Here is a 17,417-nt window from a genome sequence, read left to right as displayed (position 1 = left end):
GCTGTGGAGCATATTACTACGTGCCAATGACTCTGTGAGATGATAGGACAATAGTCTGAGTCCATAAATGGCAATAAGTAACGGCAAAGTGCTTATAAGTGACTCACATAATTGTGCTCAGTCACGTATACAGTACACAACTTCCCTGAAGGCATCAACACCTTCAGCGAGCGCGATTCCGATCACACAACGCGGTTCGAATTCGACCCTCGATCGATGGCTGTGCCATCGCCGCACACGCGTCGGATAAAAAGCAAGGGACAAGTCCTTACTTACTAACAACCTCTTACTTACTAACAACTCCTTACTTACTAACTCCTCTATCATTTTTCATTGCTGGAGGGGTTGCCCCCCCCCCCCACCTGAAAATCCTGGCTCCGCCATTGCTGTCAGGAGTTTGAATCTCCAAACGACATAGCTCTGAGGTTCATCGGAGCACGCAAGCCCCTCCACGTGGGGGAGGGGCAGGACTGGAGCTGGGGGGTGGGGTGCTGAGAATAAAAGGAAGTGTACGGGGAGGGAGAGAGGAGACAGCGAGCAAGAGGGGATGGACGGAGGGAGAAGCAGCGAGTGGACACCCAACATCCCTGGCGTGGTCAGTATGGACAGTCCCCGACTTTCGAACAGGCTCCATTCCCAAGACCCGTTCGTAAGTCGAACGGTTCATAAAGTCGGAACACAATAATATATGGCATTTAAATGCCCATACGGTCAGTGCTATAAAATGTGTTCCAGTTCAACAAAAAAAGGAAACATTGTTCAACTCATAAATAATAAATATACATTTGCGCTTTATTGACCTGGTCAAGGCCTATGATACCATTAATAGGCCAGGGCTCTGGGTTATTTTTCATGCTTTTGGAGTTCCAGACTGTCTGCTCAGAATCATTAAGGACCTTCATGATGGCGGGCAGGCCCGGGAAAAGTTGCGTGGTCAGGTGTCAGAGCCATTGTTTGTTCACCTTGGGGTGCGACAGCGATGTCCTCCGGCACCTACATTATTTAACGTCTTCTTTGACCACATAGTTCGAGAAGCTTTCTGTAGATGCACGAGTGGAATCTCCATTTGGTTTAGATATAATTGAAGGCTGATCGATGCCAGAGTCTGGTCAAAGGACGGCTCTCTATTGGTCAACCATTTTATGCATGCGGATAATCTGACGATTGCTGTTCACTCTGAGAAGTTGGCGACACTCCTGCTGAACCTGGAGCATGCTACTAAGTTAGTGGGCCTTTCCATCAACCCCACACAAAAAAAGACACCTGCCTGGGTATTTGATGTGATAAAATGCTCTCCTTGCTCAACTCTCCATGTGTGACGGGGCAGTTGTGGAGAGAGTGGAGATGTTTCCATACTTGGGGAGTATGCTTATGACCAGCTCCGGTTGGGCAGCCGAGGTCTCACTCCAAATCAGCTGAGCGGCATTATATTTTCATCGGTTCGCTTAACGCTGTGTGGAAGCTACCTGGCCTGTCGCTCCATACCAAGCTCCAGGTCTTCTATGCTTGCGAAATGTGGGTCCCTCTAAAGTAACATCTGCGCCGGTTCGAAACATTGAGGCTAACCTGCCTACGATCCTTCCTGGGTTTATCCAGAGCTCACAGATCCTTGAAATATATGGACAAAGTCCCATCACGTGTGCTAAATGTTTAATTTAACTGCACGTGTGCTAAATGTTATGTTGGGCAAACAGGACAAATGATCAGCACGATACTAAAAAAACGTCAGAGAAATATGAAATTATCCCAAATACAACTGTCAGCAGTAGCAGAACATGCGTGCCAACAATGACACTCAATTGATTTTTATCATGTTGAAGTTCTGTGCAAAATTAGTTACTACTGGCCAAGACTAATTAAATAATCTATCGAAATTGAAAGAAAACAAAAACTTTAACTGTTCAGATAGCTACCGCCTTAGTGCTGCGTAGATGCGAATCATCAAATAATATATTATTTAAATGCGTGCCTATGAAGGGCAACATACTTCAATAGGGATTACTGTTGGTACGGCTATTTTAATACACACAATAGACAGGAAGGACAAGTGGAAAATGATGGCAAGCTACCATTCCTGGATGTTTTGATCGAGAAGAGACCTGATGGTTTGTTAGGACACTCTGTCTACAGGAAAGCCACCCACACGGATTCCTATCTAAAACCTGATTCCCACCACCATCCAGCCCTGAAGAATTCCCTGATTGCATCTCCGACCAGCACCACCTACCCAGTGAACTGGAGCACATACGCCAAGCCCTCAAGATGAATGGATATTCGGACTGCACAATCCGCAAAGCTGTATCCCCAACCATGGGTAGAGAACCACCTGAGGACCCAATCAAAACCATCACCTTTCCATACATAGAAGGGATTACCAAAAAGGTTTCCAAAATCTTGAACAAACACAAGATTCAGGTTCGATTCAACACAGTACACAAAATCCGTGACCTGATCCCATCTGTGAAAGATGTGATTCCTGACATGCAATACCCTGCTGTCTACAAACTAAGTTGTGGCTGCGGTAGCAGTTACATTGGGGAAATGATACGACATGTCTCGGACCGTGTTCGCGAACACAAGGCAGATTTGAAACACGGCAGAACTAATACCTCTGCCGTGGCTGATCACTGCTTGAACGCGGAGGGCTCACATGACATTGTTTTTTTCCGAGACCAACGTACTCTGCAAACCTTCGGGCACCATCAAAGATTCGTTCATGAAGCCATCCAGATATATAAACACAGACACAATTTCAACAGAGAAGATGGGTACTAACTGAGCAATCATTGGAAGGACATTATTAACCAGTTTAGGTCATAACTGGCGGTGATGTTCCCTTCCTACCTGCCTATGTCAGCAGTTATTTGCGACTCTCTGAGTTACATTCACTAACACAGCCACCGTCGCTTGCTTGCTCCGATGTGGCTGTGGTTCTTTCCGAGCTTTTACCGATCTTTCTTTTACATGCAGTCCTCGATGTGACGGCGCGCTGCGAGCTTTCATTGACATGCTAATCACATTTACACAGTACATTTGCATGCAAATTTCTCCGATCTTACATTCACATGCAGTCCTCGATGTGACGGCGTGCTGCGAGCTTTCATTGACATGCTAATCACATTTACACAGTACATTTGCATGCAAATTTCTCCGATCTTACATTCACATGCAGTCCTCGATGTGACGGCGTGCTGCGAGCTTACATTGACATGCTAATCACATTTACACAATACATTTGCATGCAAATTTCTCACTTTAACATCACTAGCCCCGCCACTCTCTGAGTTACATTCACTAACACAGCCACCGTCACTTGCTTGCTCTGTTGTGGCTGTGGCTCTTTCCGAGCTTTTTCCGATCTTACATTTACATTGTGTAGGTATACCATCTTGTCCCTGACATCCTTGGAGAGGTCTTTGGTCTTGGCAATGGTGGAGAGTTTGGAATCTGATTGATTGATTGCTTCTGTGGACAGGTGTCTTTTATACAGGTAACAAGCTGAGATTAGGAGCACTCCCTTTAAGAGTGTGCTCCTAGTCTCAGCTCGTTACCTGTTTAAAAGACACCTGGGAGCCAGAAATCTTTCTGATTGAGAGGGGGTCAAATACTTATTTCCCTCATTAAAATGAAAATCAATTCATAAAATTTTGACATGCGTTTTTCTTGATTTTTTATTGTTATTCTGTCTCTCACTATTCAAATAAACCTACCATTAAAATTATAGAATGATCATTTCTTTGTCAGTGGGCAAATGTACAAAATCAGCAGGGGATAAAATACTTTTTGTTCCCTCACTGTAACAAAAACTGACACTTTAGCTGCGGATGGCCCTATCGACTGTCTGTCGAATCTACTGCAAGGACCCCTCCCTTCGAGCAACACCAATGCGACGGTGACGTCACCACGGCGCCTGTGCCAGCCCAGGTGCACTTTGAGGCCACGTGAAGTGTCGAATGCTCGCTGCTGACAGGAGGTCTCGGGACAGACCAAGGTGGCATACGGTGGCACCTGAGTGAACCGGTTTCCGGTTAATGAAACAAGCCGCTGAGCTTAAGATACACAGGTGGGGGGATAGGTGGGAGGGGGTGTTGGTGGGTCGGAGGGGGTTGGGGCGGGTGGGCGGGGGTGGGTGGGTGAGAGGGGGAGGGTGGGAGGGGGTTGGGAAAGTGAGAGGGGGAGGGGGTGGGTGGGGGAGGGGGCGGGAGGGGGTGGGGGCGAGAGGGGGTGTGGGGGATGTGAGGTGTTGTGCTTGGACAGGGTTTCCTTAAGTGCAGGTGGGGGAGAATTGCGGTGTTTAGGGGGGATGGGTAGAGGGAACGGCCCAGGCGCCTTGCGAGGTGGGGAGGGTCCTGGATACTCAGTCTCGCGTCGGGGAGCGAGGAGCGTGCATTTGGCTGAGACACATTTACGCATCGTTCGTCGCCTGCTCGTTTCTGAAAAATATCTCTTTAGCTCAGTGGATTTTTACCTGGCAACATAAAAGTAGTCAAGTTTCGTATACATTTATTTTTTTGATTTGCTTCCCTTTCCTATACTTTGCACCTCCTATCGTTTAAAAAAAAAGAAATTGTTGGAACTTTCTTACCCGCCCCTACTGGGCGTCTGTCAAAAAGAGCGTCGGAGCGTATCTTGATTTCTCCCGGATAAATCAAGATTCGGATTCTTTCGCACCGTACGTGGCTAACTGTGCTCATCGGAGGAACGGATCTGGACTGTGAACTCTCCGAGGTTGCATGCAGGTATGAGTCCCACAGGCTCGCTCGCTCACCTCACCTGTGCATAGCCCTCGCCTAGTGATAGACGCACACAGGCTGGCAAGGTGCGATCGAGCACAAATTCAAAACAAGGGGAGGAAATAAAGAACGCATACAAACTCCGCACAACCCGAGGGCTATGGGTGCAATCTCCGGCGAAACTTCATAACCATGTGCACTTCCTCCCCAAGCAGCATACGGGTTATGCTGAAGCAGCAATACATTTTGCCACATTCAATTCATGTTTCGGGTGGATGAGGGCTTACGACACATTTTTAGACGACCTCACCAACAAACAAACAAAAAACTAATTGTAGTTTGTTATTGCTGGCGTTTGGCATTGAGCCGTACACGAGCAGGTCCCTGATGTTTGTGTTTCTGCTGAAGCGCTGGTTCTGTCCCGTGACCTGCCAGCGAGCCTTCGACACTTGACGTGGCCTCAAAGTGCACCTAGCTTGGCACAAGCACCGTGGTGACATCACCGCCACTTAGTGGCGAATGGCGGTTGTTATTGTTGTCATGACATTCTGCACCCTGTCCTGTATCCTTTCGGTTAACTGGTCGCATCATTTATTCACGGTTGACCGAGGAGGCACATTGGCAGGCACTGCCCACTATCTGTTCATGGTATTTGTGAGCACTGAATATCCTGTTCGTTTCGTTGGCTTTGTTATTTGAATCCCCCATCATTACTGCACGAGGAATAAATACGGACAACATGTGAATATGATATTGCCCATTTCGTGTGGTCAGGGTGCGATGCTGTGCAGAGGAGGTATAAGTGTGAGTCTAAGATGGACGGTCTCATGTTCAGAAAGAAGCTGTGAACTAACGAAGTGAATTGTATTGCTGGATGAAAATTGTGAAGGAAATTGAATGAAGACATTACGTTGCTTATAGCCTAGAGCTGTAACTGCGTGCACAAGTGTGTGTGCCTTATTGTGATCATTAAAACTAGTCATGTTGGCCTTACAGGAATTAATGTGTGTTAATTGTATGTCCTCTACACGCGGTGTGCAATGCATCCTAATGTAAAAAAAAATACCTCCAAATTAGTACATTGGGATTACACGTACCAATGTTATCCTTTACTTACAAAAACTTGGCAGGACCCTCATTCAAACAAAGGTTCGAGATCTAGTGATGCTTCCTGGGTAAACAAGTGTAATAATCTTCTTTGGTTCTTTTGGTAAAGTCACGTAGAATGAAAATAAAATAATAAAATAACACAATACAATTCTCACGACGTTTCGGCCACAACGCAAGCGGCCGTCTTCAGGTGAAAGGTACAGACCTGTCGGGACGACAGAGCTTCAATGGAAACGTCGTGAGAATTTTATTGTGTTATTTTATTATTTTATTCTCATTCTACGTGACTTTACCGAAAGAACCAAAGAAGATGAATCCTTGCAGTCACGAAAGCTTTAAATCGAAAAGTGTAATAATAATAATGATCCATGGATGCTCTAATGTAGGAGCAGTCTATCGTGATGAAGTTCCGGCACTTCGCGGCACTTCTGCTCGTGGGCTCGCTGCTGTTCGCCGCTGCCATCACCGACATCCCCTGGACCCTGCTTGGCATGGCCCCCCCAGGCTCCAGCAGACAGGGTCATGGGACTCTGGCGCAGCCCCTTAACCGGACCAACGTTGACCTGCCGCTAAGCTCTCCCTGCGGACCCTGGGCTGTGCTTCTTACGCCTGTGACCGGAGCTCCGGCGCTACTCGTGTCCGCTTCCTGGGATGAGCGCGAGGGCCCTGCCCAGGCGCGGCTTCTCACCATCGTCAAGCGGGAGGGTCTGCCCGCGCTCCGCTGCCTCTTCTGCTGCGGCGGCGCAAGCGGTGAGCCGTTCGTGCATTCGCCAGCGCGCGTGGAGGTGCACAGGCTCCACTTCAACTTCCCCTGGGCCACGGCTGACGTCCTGTGCACCCCACCCGATGCCAACGTTTGTTCAACTCCCCAAGGGGTCACCCTGGTGCCTGCCGAGGGCCCCGTGCCCATGTCCATCCGTGCGCCAGGGCCAAATTCCTCCTCCTCCTCCGAGCCAGCAACGCCCCGGCCCTCCTTCACCCCATTCTATCCCGGTGCACGGGGACCGTTGGGCCAGGAGAGGAATTTCATTCACGAGTTCGGCGTCTGCATCTCGACGCTGTTCGGTGGCTACGACAACGTCCTGCAGTTTGCTCAGGCCGTGGAGCTCTACCGACTCCTGGGCGCCAGCATTGTCACCGTCTACAGCAGAGGCTGTGGGCCCATGCTTGCCCGCTTGCTGGCGCACTACGAGGCAGCCGGTATCGTCGAGGTGGTGCCGTGGCCCATCGGGGTCCACCTGCAACCCTCCAGTGGCTGGATGCCGGACGTGGATCCGGGCGACGTGCATTACCACGGCCAAACGGCTGCACTCAATGACTGCCTATACCGACGTATGGGCGACACCAGGTAACAGCTTTGAGAATTGTATTGCATCCCTGTCAACCCCTTATCAGTGCCCTACCTTTTTACAGACCAATTCAGACTTTATTGGTCACCCCCGTGCCCCTTATAAATCTCAACGTTCATCCTACAAAGTCCCATCACAAGAGAGCAATTGTAAAAGTAGACAAGGGCTTTTACATTATGAAGACCTCCTTTGCCAGTAACAAGATAAAGTAATAGGTTTTACCCTTTTGACTGGCACAAAAACTGACACCTTGATTCAAGGCATCATGTTTGCAATAACCACAACACAAGCAGTCAAAATGCAAACAAAAGAGACAACTGATAATGATATGCACTGCCCTTGAATTTGATTTGTCCACACCCGCGACGGCTTTTTTTAGAGCTTAGTCTCCACTGATGTTGGACCAGTGGAGACTAAGCTGACCAAGCTCTCCACTCGTGGCCAAACATACACACCCGATTTGGGTCATCGGTAAGAACAGTATTCTGTATTTATACTAGTATTTATTGTCTAAGAATGTCTCTTGAATGGGGCTTTTACATCTGTATTTAACGTTTTAGTTACTTGCAATACAGTTCGGTACCTATTTAAATCGCTGTTTCAATATTGGGTTTTTACATTTCGTAAATATACCGACGTATGGGCGACACAAGTATTACATTTCGTGATTTTGGCTTTTGCGGCACTTTGCAAGAACGTAACCCCCGCGACAATCGAGGGTCCCTTCTAGGGGGCCGTCCATAAATGACGTCACGCGATTTTGGACGATTTTTGACCTCCACCCCCTCGTCACACGGCGTCACAAAAAGTCAGACTCCCCCTAAAATATGACGTCACAAAGCTCTGCCCCCCCCCCCCCCCCAAACCATATTTCCATTTTGAAAATAAAACATGCTTCAAATCGCTTTAAACTATTGTCATTGTAGTGCGTATTTAATGTGGCGCTGCACTCTGATGTAGTAGGAGTGTTGTTATAACAATTCTATGTATATTTAAAGTTGCGAATTTTGATGTGACGTCACATTTCTAACCCACCCCCCCTCGTCACACATCGTCACAAATGTCTGACCCCCCCCCCCCCCAGGTGCGTGACGTCATTTATGGACGGCCCCTAGGGCTTATCAGCAGTCGGCCGTGTTAATCATACACTTGTTGACCCCATAATTGCCAAGCAGCAAAGATGCCTTCATCCTCCAGTAAATAGCCAATGGGCTGTAACTTAAAATGTCGGTTTTCACAGCCGATATTATACTTTATAATATTTAGTTTGGGGGGAGGTAGGCCAAGTCAAGATCTAATTCTGACTAACATGAGGTTGCTACTGTTGATGCTTGACGTAGCTTCAAATGAAACGTTGCATCCATTTGTTAATTTAATTTGTGTACAATTGCTCTTCAATTTCTCGTGAGCCGAAACTATAATCACGTAAAATTGGTTTAACACGTAGGCGTTCGCGACCAATATCATCCATAATACGGATTTTATTTTTTGCGAGTTCGCATAAATACGCGATATAACCGAAAAAAAACCCTTCATTATACTTAAAATTGGCTAATTAAGCTCCTGTACGTGACAATTTGACCGACTGGTGGTGGAGGGTCTTAACGGGACGAACTTTGTCAGTTCATGACGTGGCCTAACCCATAAAATCTGTTGATAATAAAGTGGCTATAAATTATCAACATGGACTGGGCTGTAGATTGCACCCCCTCCTCTCCTTCTCACACCACATCATGGCTTTTGTCAAAATGTTTTAATTGACTTTTGATTGTTGCCTGGGCACCCCGGCAGGTACTTGGCGACGACCGACATCGACGAGGTAATCGTCCCACTGCAGCACGAGGACTGGGCAGGGCTCATGAAGGCGCTGGAGTCTCGCTACCGTGTGAGCGTCTTCCACTTCAGAAACTACGTGTTCCCTCACTCCGCGCGCGACGCCACCTTGCACGCGACTTATTCCGCCCGCTGGCGCGGCGTCCCGGGCCACGACATCCTGACGCACGTGTTGCACGAGCCGCCCACGCCCGACAGCACCAAGATGATGGTGGAGGCGAGGCGCGTGGTGCGCGTGTCCGTGCACAGCGTGCTGCGCTCGCTGCGTGGGCAGCAGATCGTGCCAACGAATACTGCGAGAATGTTCCACTTCCGTGACGCGATGCAGCCGGAGATGAGCAAGGAGCAGCTGAGCTACGATGCTAGACTCTGGCGCTATAACGCTAGCCTCGTGACCAACGTAGAGGCAGCCCTGAGTGCCGCTGGCCTCTTGCATCTCCCTTGACATCAAGGCGCATCAGGTTACACGTGGATCTGACTTGCACGAATACGACGGCATTCCTTTTTTTCGTTTGTATGTATAGGCAACTAAACAATCCAGTTTGTGAAGCCTCCAGGTGTAGACTTAACATTCCAGCGTGGGACTGACCATTTGTCTAATCTCACTTCAATCGACACATCCGTTGTTCCTGATGCCGTAACCTTTTCCAACACGTTGCGCCGCTCGGACTGACACTCTACTTGTGGGACGCGCCAACATTTATTTTGTGTGTTCTTTAGGACCAGCAACTCGAGTGAAGTTTTAACTGGGATTGGGACCAACTTTGGTGGCATTTTAACACGTAGGCTTTCGCGACCAATATATTTGGTGGTATTTATAACTTGTGCACCGCTCTTACATCAACCAAACGCACGGAAGAGCATCTCTCGGGGCCGTTCAATAGAGAGCCAGGCCACGCAACTAACACATTTCGGCATTATGGGACGCGGGAGGCATAGGGGTGGGTCGCAGAATAAAAGCGTGAAAGAAACATTTTTGAAAATCATCGTAAATAATGACCCCTACGTATTTTTAATCCGAACCCCCCCCCCCCCCTCTAACACAAACAGATAAGGTCACCATTAATTAGTCCCACTACAAAGAAGGCCCCCTCAACCGTATGTCGAATGGTCTGGATCAGAAGGCCATCATGTGTTCTTACCCAGTGGTTCTTAACCTTTACTGAAGCCTTGCACCCCTTTGGTGCTCAATCGTAAAAAAATGTACAATGTTAATAAATACGTAGAGTTTGATTAAACAAAGTAGTTGTTTTACTTATGTGCCTGTGCTTAATTTATCTTTTCGATGATTTACCTTTTGAAAATAAATCTGGCCATGTCTCGCATCACCAGGCTAAGAACCACTGGTCTTACCCAAGGTCACCTCACAAGTGCACGTGGTCCTTATTTTAGTGGTGTGTACTGTACTTTACGGAAACGTTTTTTTATTGATGTTAACATTACGGTATTACGAGCAATAAAATGTCTAGTGCCTCCACATTCGCAAAGCCACGCGTTATAAGGACAATGTTTTTTTTATCTCAAAAGTTGCTCAAAAAATGCCCGAAAGCATCGCGTAGATTGCGTCTCTGCAAATTGCCCCGAAAAGAAAATCTCCTCGCGGATTCGGGGAGAAGCTGGCGTTGTTACCTGCCCGCTTGGGACATTGTTGAGCAAATACCATGGTTAAGGAAGCTGCAACCAAAGGAACCATTGTGTCAGTCGGAAAAAGAAAAATGGCGATTGTGTAAGTGGGCTATGGCAATAATAATAAATCTGCGTTCTTTTGAGACGGTTTAAAAAAACCACATAGTTGACTAAATATTTAAAGTCCTGAAAAATGTATCTAATACAAACAAAACCCGAACACATTTAAAGTGCGAGTTTAGCGCAGCGTAAGCGAGTTACCCACAATGCAATTGTAAACGTGCTGCTATTGATAATCATCACCTTAAAGCAGTGACATACAAGGTTGTGCCTGCAACAAAGGTAAGAAAGGTGGGTGCAGAGGGTGGTCCAGATGTCTTGCGATTTCCCCCCCCCCCCCATTTCATGCTTTAAAACGATATATTTTTGCATTCCAAATAGTTTTGTAAAATGTAAGTAATATAAATCTTGACTTAAAGCTTTCGTTACTGCAGGAATTCATATTCTTGGGTCTTTCGGTAAAGTCACGTAGATAGGTTCAAAGAAAATACCAAAAAATAATTTTAAAAACTACGACGTTTCGATCGCAACGCAAGGAATCGTCATCAGGAGACAGCCGCAGTACAGAGACACGGACACAGCAGCAGCAGCTACAGCCGCAGTACAGAGACACGGACACAGCAGCAGCTACAGCCGCAGTACAGAGACACGGGCACAGCAGCAGCTACAGCCGCAGTACAGAGACACGGACACAGCAGCAGCTACAGCCGCAGTACAGAGACACGGACACAGCAGCAGCTACAGCCGCAGTACAGAGACACGGACACAGCAGCAGCTACAGCCGCAGTACAGAGACACGGACACAGCAGCAGCTACAGCCGCAGTACAGAGACACTGACACAGCAGCAGCTACAGCCGCAGTACAGAGACACGGACATAGCAGCAGCTACAGCCGCTGTACAGAGACACTGATACAGCAGCAGCTACATCCGCAGTACAGAGACACTGACGCAGCAGCAGCTACAGCCGCAGTACAGAGACATTGACACAGCAGCAGCTACAGCCGCAGTACAGAGACATTGACACAGCAGCAGCTACAGCCGCAGTACAAAGACACGGACACAGCAGCAGCTACAGCCGCAGTACAGAGACACGGACACAGCAGCAGCTACAGCCGCAGTACAGAGACACGGACACAGCAGCAGCTACAGCCGCAGTACAGAGACACGGACATAGCAGCAGCTACAGCCGCTGTACAGAGACACTGATACAGCAGCAGCTACATCCGCAGTACAGAGACACTGACACAGCAGCAGCTACAGCCAGAGTACAGAGACACTGATACAGCAGCAGCTACAGCCGCAGTACAGAGACACTGACACAGCAGCAGCTACAGCCGCAGTACAGAGACACGGACACAGCAGCAGCTACAGCCGCAGGACAGAGACACGGACACAGCAGCAGCTACAGCCGCAGGACAGAGACACGGACACAGCAGCAGCTACAGCCAGAGTACAGAGACACTGATACAGCAGCAGCTACAGCCGCAGTACAGAGACACTGATACAGCAGCAGCTACAGCCGCAGTACAGAGACACGGACACAGCAGCAGCTACAGCCGCAGTACAGAGACACTGACACAGCAGCAGCTACAGCCGCAGTACAGAGACACGGACACAGCAGCAGCGCCCTCGTCGAACAGTTTTTAGTTTATTTATTTTGGTATAGCCCTGTGAGCCATTCGGCTCTTGAATCGGGTGCAACCGCAACAAACAAAAACATGAACAAGAAAACATCTTAAAGTGACTGTGTGACTGTGCAAACAGAAAATCCATGAAAAAAAACCCATCAAAATATTCCTGAAAAAAGCACCGTGGCTCCAGCAACAGCAGCTGCTGCCCCTTCGCTGATTTTCTGAGCCGCGGTCAGAGACGTCACTACTCATAGCTGCCCGAGCTCATTGCGCGATGTATCAGAATTTCTACCCTGGAGAAATCCGATGAGCTATGAAGCTCTTTATTTTACGGATGTAAAGTAGGGGCAGGTCAGAAAGTTACAACAACAAACAATACAAATCGTTTTCGGAAAGGCAAGCACATCACTAGCAATACATACAATAGATAAAGTATATACAGTACTGTACATGCAAATTGTTTAAGTATATACTCTTTGGATCTTTCGGTAAAGTCACGTAGTTAATTTTTTTTGTACCTACGTGACTTTACCGAAAGAACCAACGAGTATGGATTCCTGCAGTCACGAAAGCTTCAAATGAAGATTGTATAAGTACATTAATTGCTAAGCTTGGGGCAAGACAGACCACACCAAGACAACACACGGGCCACTCAATAAAATTGCACATTCAAATGGAGCTATCGATACATTGGTAAGGATTAAAGTTACAAATCAGATTTGCAAACGCAGTTGTATCTAGCAACAATCTTCGACGTCATATGCATGATGTTCAGGGAGGAAACGAGGTTGTTCCATAATGATGGTGCTGTAACGGCAAAGGCCGTTGTCACCTATTCCTCAACCATACTGCTATGTGTGTGTCTGTGTGTGTGTCTGTGGCCATGTTGTGGGGAGCGGTAGTGTAGCGGTGAGCGCGCTGCGCTATGAACCTGGCGACCCGGGTTCGATTCTCGCCCACTGCCAACACCAGTGACGATTATCTGAACCGGTCCCGGGCCTTCCCTAGGTCGACTCAGCCTCAAATGAGTACCTGGTGCGGTGTGTAAACATTGCCACAATGGAGACAAAGGCGGTCGGGCGTGGTGCTGGCCACCCCTCGTGTACCGTTCCGGCCTTCATAGGTGCTCGCTAACAGCACTTGCCCCTACAGTCTGTTAAAGGCTATATGGAGGATCTTTGATCTTTGATGTGTTTAGAATGACTTTCCTCCCTCTGGGGTGTTTGTATACTGGTTTATACATTCTCCTATTCGAGTCCACTCCCTCGATACAGTGGTGTTAGTCTGCTTTGGCTATGATTCCCCCCCCTTTAGTTCGACTCAGTCTAAGTATGAATATCTGTCGCGGTGTGAAATGATAGCTACTGGGGAGACAAAGGCGGTCGGGCAAGGCTTTGGTCATTACCCTTTAAATACATTACGTTTGTCGCGTAGACTTGAGAACCATACTCTCTAAACATGCCTCTTGCTGTCCTGAATGATTCTTAGGTCCAACGCTCCATTAACATTAAGTTTTACATGCGCAACCCAGAACTTATGGCGTGACAGTAATTGTTGATAAGAATATGCAAAATAAGTCAAATTAAAACCCTTTTTTCCTGCGCTGCATCGTCATATAACAGTACATCCAATCATCAAATTAACGTTTAATACCATGAAGTTTGAATATCCTATACTGGTGGTTGTCAATTTAAAACTTTACAAACTTTAACTGTCCAAATGCCTAATCTCTTTTGTGTGTGGGGGACAGCTGAATCAGCAGGGATGGCCACTTTGGCTTTTGTTGTCTCAAAGGAGGAGTTTCATAGCCTGTGTCACTCGTTATCAGCCCAAGCCATCAGCCTGTTGTTCGACTCTCCTCATTCCAATGCAAATCAGTTCGCCGTTTGCTTTTCACGCTTATGTCCAAAATACGATGACGTTAAAAACTAAGGCATTATCATTCTTAATATAAATTTGGGAAAATAATATACACACCACTATCAAGCTCTCAACATTCATGGCAGTGCTCCTTGTGGTTGCATCTCTAGTGGTTTTAGGCCCAGAATCAGTCCAGCGAGGTATTGCATAATACGACATTGATCAAATGAACACCACTTTAAGGTAGTGATTGGAAGCGAACATCTGTCCAGAAAATATAATTTTGCCATGTAGTCGAATATCAGGGCTGTATTTAATTCATTTTTTGTACTGGGACGTCCCTCAATATCTTTGTACAGAGAATCCTGGAAGTCTACGCTGAGATGGTGAACATAAAATGCAATCGGCTTGACCTTAATGGACAGTCTAGCTATTCAGAGGTGTCTGCACACAAATAGCATTATTTGAAGTGATCATCTGATCAATAGCGAGCGACACTATCTGATCCTACATCTAATCAGGTGCTGTAAGTTTTGATCCATTGCCAATGTGCTAAAGCTTTGTGGAGCACAAGTAAATATGACAAAAAATGGATGCATTCATCCAAGCTCTAAGAGGCCTATGTAACGGAATCAAACATGGTAAAACTGAAACTGCCACACTAATTATAAATTGGCAAATTAAGACGCAAGGTGACATTATTGTGCCAATGTTAAGCAAATGCCTTAGGTATATATCTTTATTTTTTTAACAAAGGTGGGTTTGTTAGAATCAGCGGCTTGCATATTCGTGGAGAAAATTGTTGAGAGAACAGATTCGATGATGGTCTATGTCGTATATCATCAAATTAAAATGAACTGCCAGAAAATTTCAACTTTCTAGAGAAGGCTGCTAAGACATGCTCGGGATCAAATATAAAAGTTTGCATTCTAAATGTAAATGGAATAACGGGACGTTCCAGAAAAGATTTGAGTGATTTTTGTAAAGCTATACTTGACAATTAAAAGCATATGGTTGAAGAGATGACACTTGTGGGTGTAATGAGCTGTAATGCCTTCCAATAAAATCCTATATCTTGCAAAAAACGGTATTCATCTGTGTTTTTTTTTCGGTAAAGTCACGTTCGTAAAAATAAAATAAATTAAAAATGAAAACAATTAAATTAAATCACGACGTTTCGGGCGCAACACAAGCGTCCGTCTTCAGGTGGAGACAAAACACAGAGAAAAAACAATCCCAGAAGAATTCCCTCATCAAGACTCTGCACCAAAGAGCCCAATGCATATCCGACCAGGAACACATAGCCAGTGAACTCAAGCATGTGCACCAAGCTCTTAAGGCTAATGGTTACTCCGATAACACAATCCGCAAAGCTATCACTCCAACCATGAAGAAGGACCCTCTTGAGGAGCCTTTCAAAACCATTACTTTACCCTACATTGCGGGGATCACAAAAAAGATCTCCAAAATCTCGAATAAACACAAGATCCAGGTCTGATTCAACACATTACATAAAATCCGTGATCTGGTTCCGTCTGTAAAATATGTGATTCCGGACATACAGTACGCTGGCGTCTACAAACTAAGTTGCCTCTGTGGTAGTAGTTACATTTGAGAACCCAAACGCCATGTCTCGGACCGCATTCGTGAACAGAAAGCAGACCTAAAACACGGTAGGACCAACACCTCAGCCATGGCAGATCACTGTTATTATTCAGTAGGCTCACATTACATTGACTTCTCCAAGACAGAGGTTCTTTGCAAGCCATCTGGCTACCATGAGAGATTTGTTCATGAGGCTATCCACATATACAAACACAAAGACAATTTCAACCGAAAAGATGGATTCTGGCTTAGCAATCATTGGAACGATTTGATAAACCATTTCGGGTCTTAATTGATTGTTCCCACTTACGGTGGCTTTCAGACCGCATCCATTATTTTCGTCTCCCCCCTCCTCTTTTTCGAACAAAGGTGGACTCGTCCATCTGAACAAACTTTCTAATCGCTCTCCGTGGTTGCTAACGTTAAAAATAATCGCCACATTTTCAAATTTTCTTGCTGTGGTTTTCACACCTGATGATGATTGCTTGTGTTGCAGTCGAAACGTCGTGAGAATTTTATTGTTTCATATTTGTATTATTTTATTGTTTCCCTTCTACGTGACTTTACCGAAAAATCCAAGAATATATATAAAGTTGTTAACCTCCTCAATAACTTATCCATCCAGAAGAACAATATGCATAGGTGGCGAGACAAGTTTGGGGCAGCCAGAGAATTACGTATTTTTTGGCATTAACTCCTCCTGTAGATGCTGCTTTAAACCCTCCATAGAATTGTCGGGGGCCATCAAGGGCTGTAGAGTATTTAGCCAATTCCAGTAATATGTGCTGGAAACGTGGGAGGAAACTTTCGTTCTCTGACAAACCCCCAAAACGAGAGGACATTGATGAGGGCTCCAAAAATATAGATTCAACCCAAAGGCAGTCCTAATAAATGAAAAACTGTTGATATGAGCTGAGTCCATTGCTAGACCCAACGCAGAAGATCCCCGGGTTTGATCTTCCACGGAGCTCATGGTCCACCCAAACCTGCATCCACACAAACAAGGGCAGATACGGATTCCTGATGCACAAATGGAAAATGAAAAACTCTCCAAAGTGCGACTGTGGTCTTCCAGAACAAACCGCAAAGCATATATCTATGTAATGCCCGATCCACAAATACGATGGATACGTCACAGCGTTACACTCCGATATTCCTGACGCCGTTATCTGTCTTGATCACCTGAATGTGAAATTGTAGTTGTTGCTCTGCATGTACATCAGCCACACGAAAGAAGAAGATTACTGTTTTGCTATATCCCAGCTGCTCGGCAATCTGTGGCCTGATGCACTGACGGTCAATCATCCAAACACAAACAAAGTTCAGCCCTGCTGAGCTTGCAAGATGCGGCAAGATTGGACACGTATAAATACGTTTAATTATCTGTTTGATGGAGTATAATCATTCACGCATACAATTTCAGCACATTCATTAAAAGTAATAAAAGTGATTCCACAGCTCATATTATTGTAATCTAATCAAATAACCTAATTACCATGACCTTGCAGGCTGTTCTCATTCACCTCAAAACAAGCTAATGTACGCTCCTTCATTGACGGGAAATGCGTGCATACCAGACTCATGTAAGTGCATTGCAATCGAAACACA

At 46.3% G+C, this 17,417-nt stretch overlaps 1 protein-coding gene across 1 annotated transcript; it reads left to right on the top strand.

Annotated features, from left to right (window-relative positions):
* Nucleotides 1-4,352: 4,352 nt before the first annotated feature.
* Nucleotides 4,353-10,502, top strand: LOC116956072 (uncharacterized). The gene is made up of 3 exons (XM_032977512.2): nt 4,353-4,739; nt 6,230-7,191; nt 8,984-10,502. The coding sequence occupies exons 1-3, from the start codon at nt 4,734-4,736 to the stop codon at nt 9,468-9,470; spliced, it is 1,455 nt and encodes a 484-aa protein (XP_032833403.2). The 5' UTR covers nt 4,353-4,733; the 3' UTR covers nt 9,471-10,502.
* Nucleotides 10,503-17,417: the final 6,915 nt, after the last annotated feature.

The sequence above is a fragment of the Petromyzon marinus genome, chromosome 63 (genome assembly GCF_048934315.1).
Source record: "Petromyzon marinus isolate PM22_M1 ecotype Great Lakes invasive population chromosome 63, UKy_Petmar_22M1.pri1.0, whole genome shotgun sequence".
In the NCBI taxonomy this organism is placed as follows: domain Eukaryota; kingdom Metazoa; phylum Chordata; class Hyperoartia; order Petromyzontiformes; family Petromyzontidae; genus Petromyzon; species Petromyzon marinus.
The sequence above is the reverse complement of the archived record's forward strand: the minus strand, read 5'-3'. Positions and strand labels throughout refer to the sequence as shown.

Bases quoted from the DNA above. Each gene is read 5' to 3' on its own strand.
- LOC116956072 (XM_032977512.2), top strand. The intron at 7,192-8,983 runs GTAACAGCTTTG...GCACCCCGGCAG, and splicing joins CGACGTATGGGCGACACCAG to GTACTTGGCGACGACCGACA.